This window comes from Pongo pygmaeus, chromosome 12 (genome assembly GCF_028885625.2).
Source record: "Pongo pygmaeus isolate AG05252 chromosome 12, NHGRI_mPonPyg2-v2.0_pri, whole genome shotgun sequence".
NCBI lineage: Eukaryota > Metazoa > Chordata > Mammalia > Primates > Hominidae > Pongo > Pongo pygmaeus.
Window position 1 is genome coordinate 64,175,012 of NC_072385.2, and position 13,306 is coordinate 64,188,317.

At 39.1% G+C, this 13,306-nt stretch overlaps 1 protein-coding gene across 3 annotated transcripts in view; it reads left to right on the forward strand.

Moving 5' to 3' along the window:
• GFPT1 (glutamine--fructose-6-phosphate transaminase 1) overlaps positions 1 to 13,306 on the forward strand; it is a 62,235-nt gene that overhangs the window by 27,958 nt on the left and 20,971 nt on the right. For all 3 annotated transcript variants that reach the window (XM_054474108.2, XM_063648644.1, XM_063648643.1), the window contains 6 exons: positions 202 to 260; positions 1,058 to 1,192; positions 2,978 to 3,039; positions 4,911 to 4,990; positions 9,281 to 9,386; positions 11,116 to 11,279. In XM_054474108.2, coding sequence (XP_054330083.1) covers positions 202 to 260; positions 1,058 to 1,192; positions 2,978 to 3,039; positions 4,911 to 4,990; positions 9,281 to 9,386; positions 11,116 to 11,279 — 606 coding nt within the window. The remainder of the gene's footprint in view (positions 1 to 201; positions 261 to 1,057; positions 1,193 to 2,977; positions 3,040 to 4,910; positions 4,991 to 9,280; positions 9,387 to 11,115; positions 11,280 to 13,306) is intronic.

Consider the following 13,306-nt stretch of genomic DNA (forward strand, 5'->3'; position numbering starts at 1 on the left):
CACTGTGTGCTTCAGCTATGCCACATAAACAATGCTGCTGATGGTAATGAGAAGTAGACGTAATTATGTTATAAATAACATAAATAGTATATGTAGCATGTTACAAATTTTTGACTTGAGAAAAATCCAGTTACAGTAATAGCTATTTTAGATTTATCAGACTTCTAACTTTTTTGTCTTCAACACTTTTACCTCTTTTAGAATTTATCGTTATTCACAATGGAATCATCACCAACTACAAAGACTTGAAAAAGTTTTTGGTAAGTAAGGTGACCTCAAAAGACCCCAGTCTTTGAGAATACTTCTAACGAGAGCATTGGGGTTGGTTGTTGGGATGTGCAATAAACACCATGTATGTGTCATCAAGTAATTTCTTGGACAATTCCAAGGGCATGGTGGTTTATTGGACTTTTCTTTGATAACAGTGGAACAATTCTGTTTTTTAATATGAAAAGGAAATGATTAGTATTTGACTGTAATATACATGACAAAAGGCTCAAATAAAATTGGAATATTGTGGATACATTTTTTGCATTCTGAGTCATGCTTTAAAGTTCCTAGGATATATTAATACAAGAAGAATCAGGACAAATTAAATGAAAATTTTATGTCCTAAACAGCTATGTACTGTATAGTAGTGGTCATAGTGCTGACCTGCATGAGTGCTTTCTTAGGGCTGTTCAATTGAACTTTCTCCAGGGTTGGAAGACAGTGTATCTGGGCTATTCAGTATAGCAGCCACTGTCCACATGTGGTTGTTGAGCTAGTGTGACTGAGGAACTGAATTTTAAATTTTATTTAATTTTAATTAAATTGAAATAGCCACATACAGCTAATGGCTATTTATTAGGCAGTAAGTTAAGTGTATGTTCAGTTACACAGAGTACCACAGTTTTGGAGTCACTAATGAGATGGTGACTTTAATTTTGAATAATGGGATATGGTGTTCAAAGAATATTAGAAATTAGTAGCATTTTTGACGGAACAATTCTGTAGAAAAGGTTTTTTTATCATTAATATTTCTTTAATTGTATCTTTTTTTTCTTTCTACTTACAGGAAAGCAAAGGCTATGACTTCGAATCTGAAACAGACACAGAGACAATTGCCAAGCTTGTTAAGTATATGTATGACAATCGGGAAAGTCAAGATACCAGCTTTACTACCTTGGTGGAGAGAGTTATCCAACAATTGGTATTAAGCCACACTTTTAAAGATAATTATGCCAACATTAATCCCGAGAAACTTTCTGGAAATTAAGTTTGATAAGCAGGAACTGTGCTGTTTTTTTGAGTATTTTTGGCTTTTATTTCTCACATAACTATTCAAGTTGAATAATTTTGAGAAACTGATTGATTTATTGATTCCCCCCCCCACCCTCCACTTAAAATTCTACTTACTTCATTCTGGTTTAATGTCATGAAAATGAAAAATAATCCAAAATCAAAGTGTGTCTAAAAACTATGCATATATACACACATCCATACGCACCACACGTGGACATGTACACAGTACACACAATGGAGGATTAGTTATTCCCTTGCTTGTTGCTCATCTGAGTGTTCTTCTCAACCAATAACTTAGCACAATAGTAGCTTCACAGCTACCACAGTTTATATTCTGGGATAATGCCTGCTTGTCTCTGAGCCAACAAAGTCAACTACTTATTTTTCCTTTTGGGGACTCTTCCTTGGCTCTGAACTTCTATAGAAAAGCATTTCCAAGCCCATGAGAAAAGCAGTATTGTTTTTGATTCCATCCAACATTCCTAATTAAAGATTAAAGACATCAAAGATCTACAGATGTCCAAATCCATAGTGATACTTACATCTCCCTTCCCCACTCATAACTCTAGCTTTCCCACTTAAAAGTCCTTTGCTTCCCAAATATGGGCCAACCCTCACTTCTCTCCCACCTGCACCCAAATCTTATATCTGTAGCAAAAAGAGGAAGCAGGAAGATGGAGAATGTAGAGGCCTATTCCTTTCCTTTACCCAAGGCAGAGTGGAGTAGTGTGCCTTCCCAGCCTTTTCTTGTTTCTAATAGGCTTGCCTTTTATTCATTGTATAATCCAGTTTGTGTTCCAAGGTGGTTCTTCCCTCTCCTACTTCATGTTCCTCTTTTATCTCTTCTTGATTCCTGTAAGCCCTGTCCCTGAGGATTCGGGTTGATGGAGTTGTATGGTGTGCATGTTAATAATTGTATATATTTATATCTCTAATATCAAGGTCAGAAGGAGTGGAAGTTAACAGTGGTGTACAATTACTAGGGCAGAGAATAGGTTTTGGATTTTGATCTTAGGATCTTTTCTAATTCTGTCGTTCCTCTGATAATTCATAGTATTATGACGATATAGATAGGTAGATGATGGAGATAGGATATATAGGTTGAGAAGTGTGCATAGCCTGTACAAAGGATGACTTTTTAAATGATCTGTTTTTGTAGTTGTTATCTATCGAGCATATTTTGAGTGTAGGCTTGGTTAAAAAAGTGGGTCTTGGCTGGGCGTGGTGGCTCACGCCTGTAATCCCAGCACTTTGGGAGGCCGAGGTGGGCAGATCATGAGGTCAAGAGATCCAGACCATCCTGGCCAACATTGTGAAACCCTGTCTCTATTAAAAATACAGAAATTAGCTGGGCGTGGTGGTGCGTGCCTGTAATCCCAGCTACTTGGGAGGCTGAGGCAGGAGAATCACTTGAACCAGAGAGTCAGAAGTTGCGGCGAGCCGAGATCGTGCCACTGCACCCCAGCCTGGTCACAGAGTGAGACTCCATCTCAAAAAAAAAAAATGTGGGTCTTGAATACACCAAAGCTTAGGAGTAAGTGTTTACTTAAACTTTAGACTTGTTTATAAACTGGTACAAAAGAGCATTTGTGTGAACAAAAAATTTCTGTGATGAAGCCAGTATGTTCTAGGCATTTCTGACTTGATAATTGATTATAGTAAATATTGCTAATGCATTTTTTTCCCTCCATAGGAAGGTGCTTTTGCACTCGTATTTAAAAGTGTTCATTTTCCTGGGCAAGCAGTTGGCACAAGGTACATATAACTCTAACAATGACTAAGGCATTTCAACATATTTGAGTTACATGTTTATTCTTAGACTATACATGACCCTTTATTATAAAGGTTCTGCCCTTTATTAGATATATTCATGTGAGCATATTTTCGCATGCTCCTTCTTGTCTGTTGCTTCCACTCTTCCATTTAACAGAATCCCTGAAGAAAGCAAATACAGGCCGGGCGCTGTGGCTCACACCTGTAATCCTAGCATTTTGGGAGGTCGAGGCAGGCGGATCATCTGAGGTCAGGAGTTTGAGACCAGCCAGGCCAACATGGCGAAACCCTGTCTCTACTAAGAATACAAAAATTAGCCGGGTGTGGTAGCACATGCTTGTAATCCCAGCTACACGGGAGGCTGAGGCAGGAGAATCGCTTGAACCCAGGAGGCAAGACGTTTCAATGAGCCGAGATCGTGCCACTGCACTCCAGCCTGGCCTACAGAGCGAGACTCCGTCTGAGGAAAAAAAAAAAAAAAAGAAAGCAAATATATTTTGGCATTTAATTGGCCTTTTGTCTTTGTTGGGCGCACCAAGGTTACTTTGTGAATTTGGATATTGAATATTATCTAATAAAGTTAAAATATTAGCTTTCTCTGTATTTTTTGAAACATATATTCTAGACAGATTCCTAGATAATTGTACCATTACTACTTCTTGCTAGGATATTTAGGCCTGATCATGAAGTCCTAAGTGAGGCGCCCTAAGATATTATGGTAAGAGAGAGATATTTTTAATCTGAAAACAGGGTGACTAAGGAGAAGGTGCTACACGTTCGTATATTGGCATTCTGTGCACAATTGAAAGGAAGATTCCATTTAACATTACAAAGGAAAAAAATTAAAATACATTGTTACAGAACAGGTGTTGGCAAATTTTTCTGGAGTGGGCCAGATAGTAACTATTTTAGGCTTTCTGGACCATGTAGCCTCTGTAGCAACTACTCAACTTTGCAGTTGTAGTGTGAAAGCAGCTACAGAAAATAAGTAAAAGAATGGGCATGGGTATGTTCCAAAATAACTGTATTTAATACAATTTTTATTTGTCAATTAAGAAAAGAAATAATTTAATCCCAGCACTTTGGGAGGCTGAGGTGGGTGGATTGCTTGACCCCAGGAGTTCCAGATCAGCCTGGGCAACATGACAAAACTCCATCTCTATAAAAAATAAAAAATTTAGCTGGGTGTGGTGGTGCATGCCTGTAGTCCCAGCTACTCAGGAGCCTGAGGCAAGGAGATCACTTGAGGACAGGAGGTCAAGGCTGCAGTGAGCTGTGATTGCGCCACTGCACTCTAGCCTGGGAGACAGAGCAAGGCCATTGTCAAAAAACAAACAAACAAACAAAAACCATTTATTTATAAAAATAAACCCTGGGGCTGCAGGTCAGTTTGCTGACCCCTGATAGAGAATTTTTTGGATATAGGATCTCGTTCTGTCATCCAGGCTGAAGTGCAGTGGCGCGATCTTGGCTCACTGCAACTTTCACCTCCCAGGTTCAAGCAATCCTCCTATCTCAGCCTCCCGAGTAGCTGAGACTGTAGGCACGTGCCATCGCACCTGGCTAATTTGGAGACGGGGTTTTGCCATGTTTCCCAGAGTGGTCTTGAACTCCTGGGCTCAAGTGATCTGCCTGCCTAGGCCTCCTGAAGTGCTGGGATTACAGGTGTGAGCCATTGCACCTGGCCCAATACAGATTTTTTTTTTTTAATTCTTTTTATCTAGTTCTTATATCTGAAGTTGAGCTTGGGGGGATAATTTAAACATTTGAAGAGTATTGGCCCATTAAATTTTATATCATTAGTCCATTATTTATAAAAATGGTTTAATTCTAACTGCTTTTGCAATTTACAGGCGAGGTAGCCCTCTGTTGATTGGTGTACGGAGTGAACATAAACTTTCTACTGATCACATTCCTATACTCTACAGAACAGGTAAAATTACCTCTACAAATGCAGTGCAGTAGATATGAAGAATTATTTTCCTTAAGTTGGAATAAATGCCTCTTTGGTCAGGTGCACATGTATATATAGTTCTGTCTAGACATGAAAAAGATTTGTTTTTGTGAGTTCTCTGATGATTAGAATTTTTTTCTGTTGTGTATCCTTAGCTAGGACTCAGATTGGATCAAAATTCACACGGTGGGGATCACAGGGAGAAAGAGGTGGGAAATGCACTCTGCATGGTTGGGGAGGATCTTATCCTCTTTTGTTTATTCTTTACTAATTCTTTTGTTCTTGGAGTGAATGAATGTGCTGGGCCTCTAAAAATGTGCTTATTTTGTGGGGAAGCGTATTTTGACATTTTTCTAATTTGCAGAGTATATTTTGCGTGTCTGCTTTTGGCATTTAGAAAGTGCTTTTAATAATTTCATTAAAATTTCTGAAATTTGAGAAAATAGTTGAAGTTGTAAATTATTTTTTCCTTTGTTTTAAAATCATGTAGGATATATGCTTAGATTAGGAAAAGCATTGTGTGCTAGGTTATTATAGATTGACTAAGTGGTAGTTATTTGAATCATTTAGGTTAACTTTTAACTGAAATATGTTTAAATGATCTTTATTTTATGCATGACATATTACTGTTGGATTTACATTTGCTATCTTGATTGGCTTTATTTGAATTTGTAGTGATTGTTCTTTTATATTGTTTATGTGTAAAGTTTATTTTTTGTTTTTCTTATTTATTTACTTCGATGTAACTTTATATTACTTTTTTTATAGAGCGGCATGGGGAGACAGGGTCTTGCTCTGTTGCCCAGGCTGGAGTGCAGTGCAGTGGTGTGGTCATACCTCACTGCAATTTCGAACTCTTGGGCTCAGGTGGATCCTCTTGCCTCAGCCTCTCAAATAGCTAGTACTACAAGTGTGTGCCATCACGCCCAGCTAATTCTTATTTTTAGACAGGGTTTTGCTCTCTCAGCCAGGCTGGAGTGCAGTGGCTTCGTCATGGCTCACTTCAAGCCTTGGCTGCCTAGGCTCAAGTGATTCTCCCACCTCAGCCTCTTGAGTAGCTAGGACCACAGGCATGTGCCACCACCCCCAGCCAATTTTTTTATTTGTAAAAAGGAAGTCTTGCTGTGTTGGCCAGGCTGGTCTCAAACTCTTGGGCTCAAGGGATCCTCCCACCTCAACCTCCCAAATTACAGGGATTACAGGAATGAGCCACTGTGCCTGGCTCCCAGCTAACTTTAAATTTTTTTGTCCAAATGGAGTCTTGCTATATTGCCTAGGCTGCTCTTGAACTCCTGGAGTCAAGTGATCCACCCGCCTCAGCCTCCCAAAGTGCTGAGATCACAGGTGTGAGCCACTGTGCCCAGCCCAGAAGTGTTCTTTTCATTTAAACAGACATTGATATCTCAAATTCTTTTACCTTATTTATTTATTTTTGAAACAGTCTCGCTCTGTGCATTGTCATGATCTTGGCTCACTGCAACCTCTGCCTCCTGGGTTCAAGCGAGTCTCGTGCCTCAGCCTCCAGAGTAGCTGGGACTACCGGTGCACACCACCACACCTGGCTAACTTTTGTATTTTTAGTAGAGACGGGGTTTCGCCATTTTGGCCGGGCTAGTCTCGAACTCCTGACCTCAGGTGATCCGCCCACCTCGGCCTCCCAAAGTGCTGGGATTACAGGTGTGAGCTGCTGCCCCCAGCCTCAAATTTTTTAACATATTTTAACTAAATATACTTTGTTATTTGAAGAATGAAATTATCAATATTTGGAGAAAAAACAGTGAAACTCAAGCCTATTAGGACATTTTATAAGCAAAGGTAGTTGGTTTTTTTTTTTTTTTTTTTTTTTTTTTGAGATGAAGTCTTGCTCTGTTGCTCAGGCTGGAGTGCAGTGGCGTGATCTCGGCTCACTGCAACCTTGGCCTCCCCGGTTCAAGCGATTCTCTTGACTCAGCATCCTGAGTAGCTGGGATTACAGGCACGCGCCACCACGCCGAGCAAATTTTTCTATTTTTAGTAGAGACGGGGTTTCACCATGTTGCTCAGGCTGGTCTCGAACTCCTGACCTCATGATCCGCCTGCCTCAGCCTCCCAAAGTGCTGGGATTACAGGCCTGAGCCACCACACCTGGTCGCATTTATTTTTTTTTAAATGCTGAGCTCTCTTTTTATGTGTTTTTAAATTCACTCTTGTTTTTGTTTTTGAGACAAAGTCTTGCCCTGTCACCCAGGCTGGAGTGCAATGGCACAATCTCATCTCATTGCAACCTCCACCTCCCAGGTTCAAGCGATTCTCCCACCTCAGCCTCCGGAATAGCTGAGACTACAGGCGCACTCTACCACTCTAAGCTAATTTTTTGTGTTTTTAGTAGAGACGAGGTTTCACCATGGGCCAGGCTGGTCTTGAACTCCTGACCTCAAGTGATCTGCCCGCCTTGGCCTCCCAAAGTGCTGGGATTACAAGCACGAGCCACTGTGCCTGGCCTCTGTTTTTTAACATACAGTAATATTTACTCTTTTTCATGTAGTTTCACCAATTTTGTCAGATGCGAAATTGCATAACTACCACCACAATCAAGATACAGAACAGTTTGATCACTCAATAAGTTCCCTCAACCTGCCCTCTGTCATCAACCCTTGTCTCATTCCCAGCCCCTGGCAAACACTAATATGTTATTTTTCTATAATGTTACTTTTTCTTGGATGTCATCTTACATTTATTTTTCAGTTTGGCATCTTTGCTGTTAAATATGAATAGGAAAAGTTACTTTGTTTTCATCACTAAAACATCAAATAATCACAGATGGTAGAAAACTTTGAATGTACTTTTTTTGGCTTTTATTTTTGATAGATATATAATTATATATTTATGTGGTGTATATTTCAGTACATGTGTACAATGTATAATGATCAGCTCAGGATAAATAGCACATTTGAATGTACATTTCTAATAATTATTATCAAGTCTGTCTTTATATGTGCATTTTAAGAGGATAGATGAAACAGCAGTTTTTATAAGTATACTTGTGATGTTCTCTGGCTATTGTGTCCATAGTTCTAAGTTCTATTATGTCCTGGCCTTGAAGAAAGGTGCATTTTTGTCTCTAGGACATTTATGTGGTCTTCAACTAATAGATTTTTTTCCTGTATTAGGCCAATTTATAAAACTTTAGCATTCCAGTTTTGATGAAAAAATTAATATTAATGTCTTGACAAATTAAGTAGAGGTGTCATAATTCTGAAATACAAGAATTAAAAGGATATTAGTTTTGCAAAAAGACCCTACTTTATCCTGACTTAAAGGAAGTGTAAGAAAACCCAAGTTGAAGAAAGGAGAGTTTCTTGGTTTATAAATTTTGTCTCTAACAGTGGGTGCCACATATGATACACCATAATTAGAGAGTGATATGCATCTGTTTTGTTTTAAAATCCGAATTAGTGTAGACTACAACTTAATTTGTTATGCTGACTTGCTGCTAAAATCTAGTGAGGTTTTGTTATGATACAATAAAAATTAATTTGCCACTAGCCTTCATTTTCTTTTTCTTTTTTTTTTGAGACAGAGTTTTTGCTCTGTTGCCCAGGCTGGAGTACAATGGCGTGTGATCTCGGCTTACTGCAACCTCCACTTCCTGGGTTCAAGTGATTCTCCTGCCTAAGCCTCCCAAGTAGCTGGGATTATGGGCGTCTGCCACCACGTCTAGCCAAGTTTTGTATTTTTAGTAGAGTTGGGGTTTCGCCATGTTGGCCAGGCTGGTCTTGAACTCCTGACCTCAAGTGATTCACCTGCCTCGGCCTTCCAAAGTGCTGGGATTACAGGCGTGAACCACTGTGTTCATTTTATTTTTCGTTGCACAATTTTGATATTTTAAATGTAATTTTGTTATCATTATAGGTACACAAACCTTAATGTGTTAAGATCATTGTTTTGTATAAAGTTAAAATTAATTTATACATACTTTTGATTAAAAAAACCAGTTAATATTAAGGAATTACTTTTACCTGGAAAATAAATATTATATTAAAAAAACATATAATGTAGCACTTTTACCTGCCACGCACTCTTTGATAGTTGCTACTTCACTGTACACTTTTTGTCTGTTCTTATTGGCTTATTGCATGAAAATAAGGTGATCTACTTGGCTTTTTAAATTTGCTAAAATTGTTTTGTGTTGCTATGATTTTTTCTTGATTTTGTAGAAAATTATGCATATTTCTACATTGGACATGATTTTCTGCATGTTTGCCAATTCATGTTAACTATATGCTTTAGGCAAAGACAAGAAAGGAAGCTGCAATCTCTCTCGTGTGGACAGCACAACCTGCCTTTTCCCGGTGGAAGAAAAAGCAGTGGAATATTACTTTGCTTCTGATGCAAGGTGAGCTTCCTTAGTTGATTCAAAGATTTTTAGTAAAACTTCTCCTTCTGCAGGAAGCCCAAGAAGTCATTGTGTATCAGTCTAGTGCTCTGTGAGAGAACTTTTTAAATTAAAGAAATACAGGTGACCATTTTGGAGATGGGGCTATAAGGACACTTTTTCTGTCATTTCAAAGTATGTAGGTCAGTTTACCAAGAACACATATACTGCTTGAGACTTGTTCCAGTGTATTTATTTTAGAGCTCTTACATTTTTTTCCTTCTTATTTCAGGGGCCTTATCCAGGTTTTGAAGGGAGGAGATTCTAGATTGAAGAGTAAAATGGCTTAATTAGTATCCCAATAGTTATAGTTGCTAAACTATTGTAGTTTTAGTCTAATGTAGATACTCATCTTTTACATTTAGAATTAATTTGCAGCATAATCACTTTTATAAAGGGATAGTAGTAGACTAAGATATTTAGAGAGAAAATGCAGGGGGATGTTTACATGCATTTATAAGTGAAATAGTAATGAGGATAAAATAAAATCACCGAAATTGCAAACAAGTATTTGAGTCATCCACTGTACCTGAAAATAAGAGAAAATAATAAAAATAAGAAAATAATGCCATTTAGGACATCAGGGAATATATTATCTCAGTGGGAAAACAAGCTTTACTCTTTAATGTTTTTACAGGTGTGTAAGGTGTGTAGTCAGGGCTAAGATGTTTAAGATTACACAGTTGACAGTTATGGCTTAAATACACTGGAATTACAGAAACATACCAGCCTTTTCTCATTCATTTATACATTCATATTGAACACTGAGTGAAGTCATATGCTAGCCTCAGGAGATAATGGTGAGTAAAAATAAAAATATTACTTTTCCTTAGGAGCTCTTCCTTAGTGAGGAGGCAAATTTTAAACAATGATCACACAAGTGTAGAATTCCAACTGTGACAAGAGCTGCAGAATGCTAGTAACAGAGTGATTTACCCTCGGTGGGTAAATTTCTTTAAGGGAATGATGTTTGAACTGAGAGTTAAGGAGAGATAAAGAGTTAATTAGGTTAAGAGGTAGAGGGAGGAACATTCATTCTTTGCAAATGGCTCAGCCTGTGAGAGTTAGGATGGCTCTGAGTGTGGCCCGAATAGAGAGAGTGAGAGGAAGCTTGGTGTGAGATGAAGCTGGAGAAGGAGGTATAGGGATTACGGTAAGGCACTTTGTTGTCTCTCTAGGAGCCAAAGAGAAGCTGTCAGATGGTTTGTTGAGTGAAGGAGAAATCTTTATTAGAGTTGTTGCCTTTTGATATCAATTTTGGCAGAAATGGAAGATGGATGGAGAGAGATCAGAGAGAAAGTGGGTGGACTAATTGGGAGATTGCTGCACTAGTCCAGCCAAGGAGCTGATGGGAGCTTGAATTTGTCTGGTGGTGGACATAGAAACGAAGAATATTTGGAAGTTAAAATTTTAGGACTTGGTAATGGATAGAATGAGGAGGAAACAACCATGCTTTCTGATCTAATCTCTTTGGCTTAGATTACTTAGAGATCCTTTTATTTTTTGTCCACAATGACCACCTTCCCCATACTTTCCTGTAGGGGTTGGCATTAGTAACCAGAAAATTCTCCGAGATACTGCAGAGTGATAGAGTTTATATTGAAATTTGGTTCTTGTATCCAAATGATAGTTTCATTTGTAATAATGATCCTTGGTTATTGATTTTAATATCGCCTTGAAAACTTTATAGTGCTGTCATAGAACACACCAATCGCGTCATCTTTCTAGAAGATGATGATGTTGCAGCAGTAGTGGATGGACGTCTTTCTATCCATCGAATTAAACGAACTGCAGGAGATCACCCCGGACGAGCTGTGCAAACACTCCAGATGGAACTCCAGCAGATCATGAAGGGTGAAAGTTTTTGTCATGTTATAGCTTGCTGTCCTTAATGGAAAGAATATATTCTACTTCCTTTCCTAGCATATTGAATCTAGTAATGAATGATAAGTGGAATCTTCCACATGATTAGTGAAGGGACAACGCTAGGAAAAGGGATGATTCTTTAGAGAAATTATCTGCTGTTTTTACAATCGTCTTCAAACTAATTAATGATTTGTTATTTCTAACATTATAAAAAAGAGGTTATTAACACTTGATACTTTAAAGATACTTTATAAACATAAAAATAGTTCATGTTCTGTTCCTTTTTATTCTCTTTGTGCTTTAGTTTTCTTACATATAACATGAGGATAATGGAGCCTGCCTCATTAAGGTTGTTTTGAGGATTAAGAAGCTACTATATGGCTGGGTGTGGTGGCTCACACCTATAATCTTAGCACTTTGGGAGGCCAAGGCGGGCAGATCACCTAAGGTGGGGAGTTAGAGACCAGCCTGGCCTTGCCAACATGGAGAAACCCCGACTATACTAAAAAATACAAAATTAGCTGGGTGTGGTGGCGCATGCCTGTAATCCTAGCTACTTGGGAGGCTGAGGAAGGAGAATGGCTTGAACCCGGGAGGCAGAGGTTTCAGTGAGCCGAGATTGCGCCATTGCACTCCAGCCTGGGCAACAAGAGCGAAACTCTGTCTCAAAAAAAAAAAAAAAAAAAAAAGCTGCTATATGTAAAGTCCTTAAAACAGTGTCTGACACACTTAGTTGTATGTAATATTTGCTTCTGTTAACTATTATAATTATTATGATTTGGATTATTTTATTCCTTTCTGATGGGATTGTGGTAGGAATAAAAACTAACATTGGCCAGGCACAGTGGCTCATGCCTATAATCTCAACACTTAGGGAGGCCAAGGTAGGAGGATCACTTGAGCTCAGGAGTTTGAGACCAGCCTGGGCAACATAGTGAGACCTTGTCGCTACTACAAACTAAAAAAAAAAAAAAAAAAAAAAAAGGCCAGGTGCACTGGCTCACATCTGTAATCCTAGCACTTTGGGAGGCTGAAGCAGGCAGATTGCCAGAGCTCAGGAGTTCAAGACCAGCCTCAGTAACATAGCAAAACCCTGTTTCTACTAAAAATACAAAGAAAATTATGGGCATGGTGGCACATACCTGTAGTCTCAGTGACTGGGGAGGCTGAGGTGGGAGAATCGCTTGAACCCAGGAGGCAGGTTGCAGTGAGGTGAGATCGTGCCACTGCACTCCAGCCTGGGCGACAGAGCGAGACTCTGTCTCAAACAAACCAAAACAAAATAAAACTATGAGCCGGGCATGGTATGTGCCTGTAGTCTCAGCTACTCAGGTGGCTGAGGTGTGAGAATTGCTTGAGCCCAGGAGATCGAGGCTGCAGTGAGCGGTGATCTTGCGGTGATCACTTCAGTCTGGGTGACAAAGACCCTGTCTCAAAAAAAAAGTAAAAATAAGAAATAACATTTATTGCATAACTCTCTCTCTATATATGTCAGATTTCTTGCTTTATTAATCCATACTACAATCCATACTGTGAAGTAATTGGTCTCTTATTTTATAGATTAATAATTTCCCCAGCTTAGATAGTAAAGGATAGAACTACAGTTTGAATGTAGGTTGCACTCCAAAACTTAAAGCTTGTCCCATTTGACCGAGTGCGGTGGCTCACGCCTGTAATCCCAGCACTTTGGGAGGCCGAGGTGGTTGGATCATGAGGTCAGGAGTTCGAGACCAGCCTGGTCAGTATGGTGAAACCCTGTCTCTACTAAAAATACAAAAAATTAGCCAGGCGTGGTGGCACACGCCTGTAGTCACAGCTACTCAGGAGGCTGAGGCAGGGGAATCACTTGAATCCAGGAGGCCGAGATTGCAGTGAGCCTAGATCACGCCACTCCACTCCAGCCTGGATGACAGAACAAGACTCCGTCTCAAAAAAAAAAAGCTTGTCTCGTTCACTTGTTTTAACTGCACATTTCAAGTATGAAGTTAATTAAAAGTGACTTTTACTGTTATTTT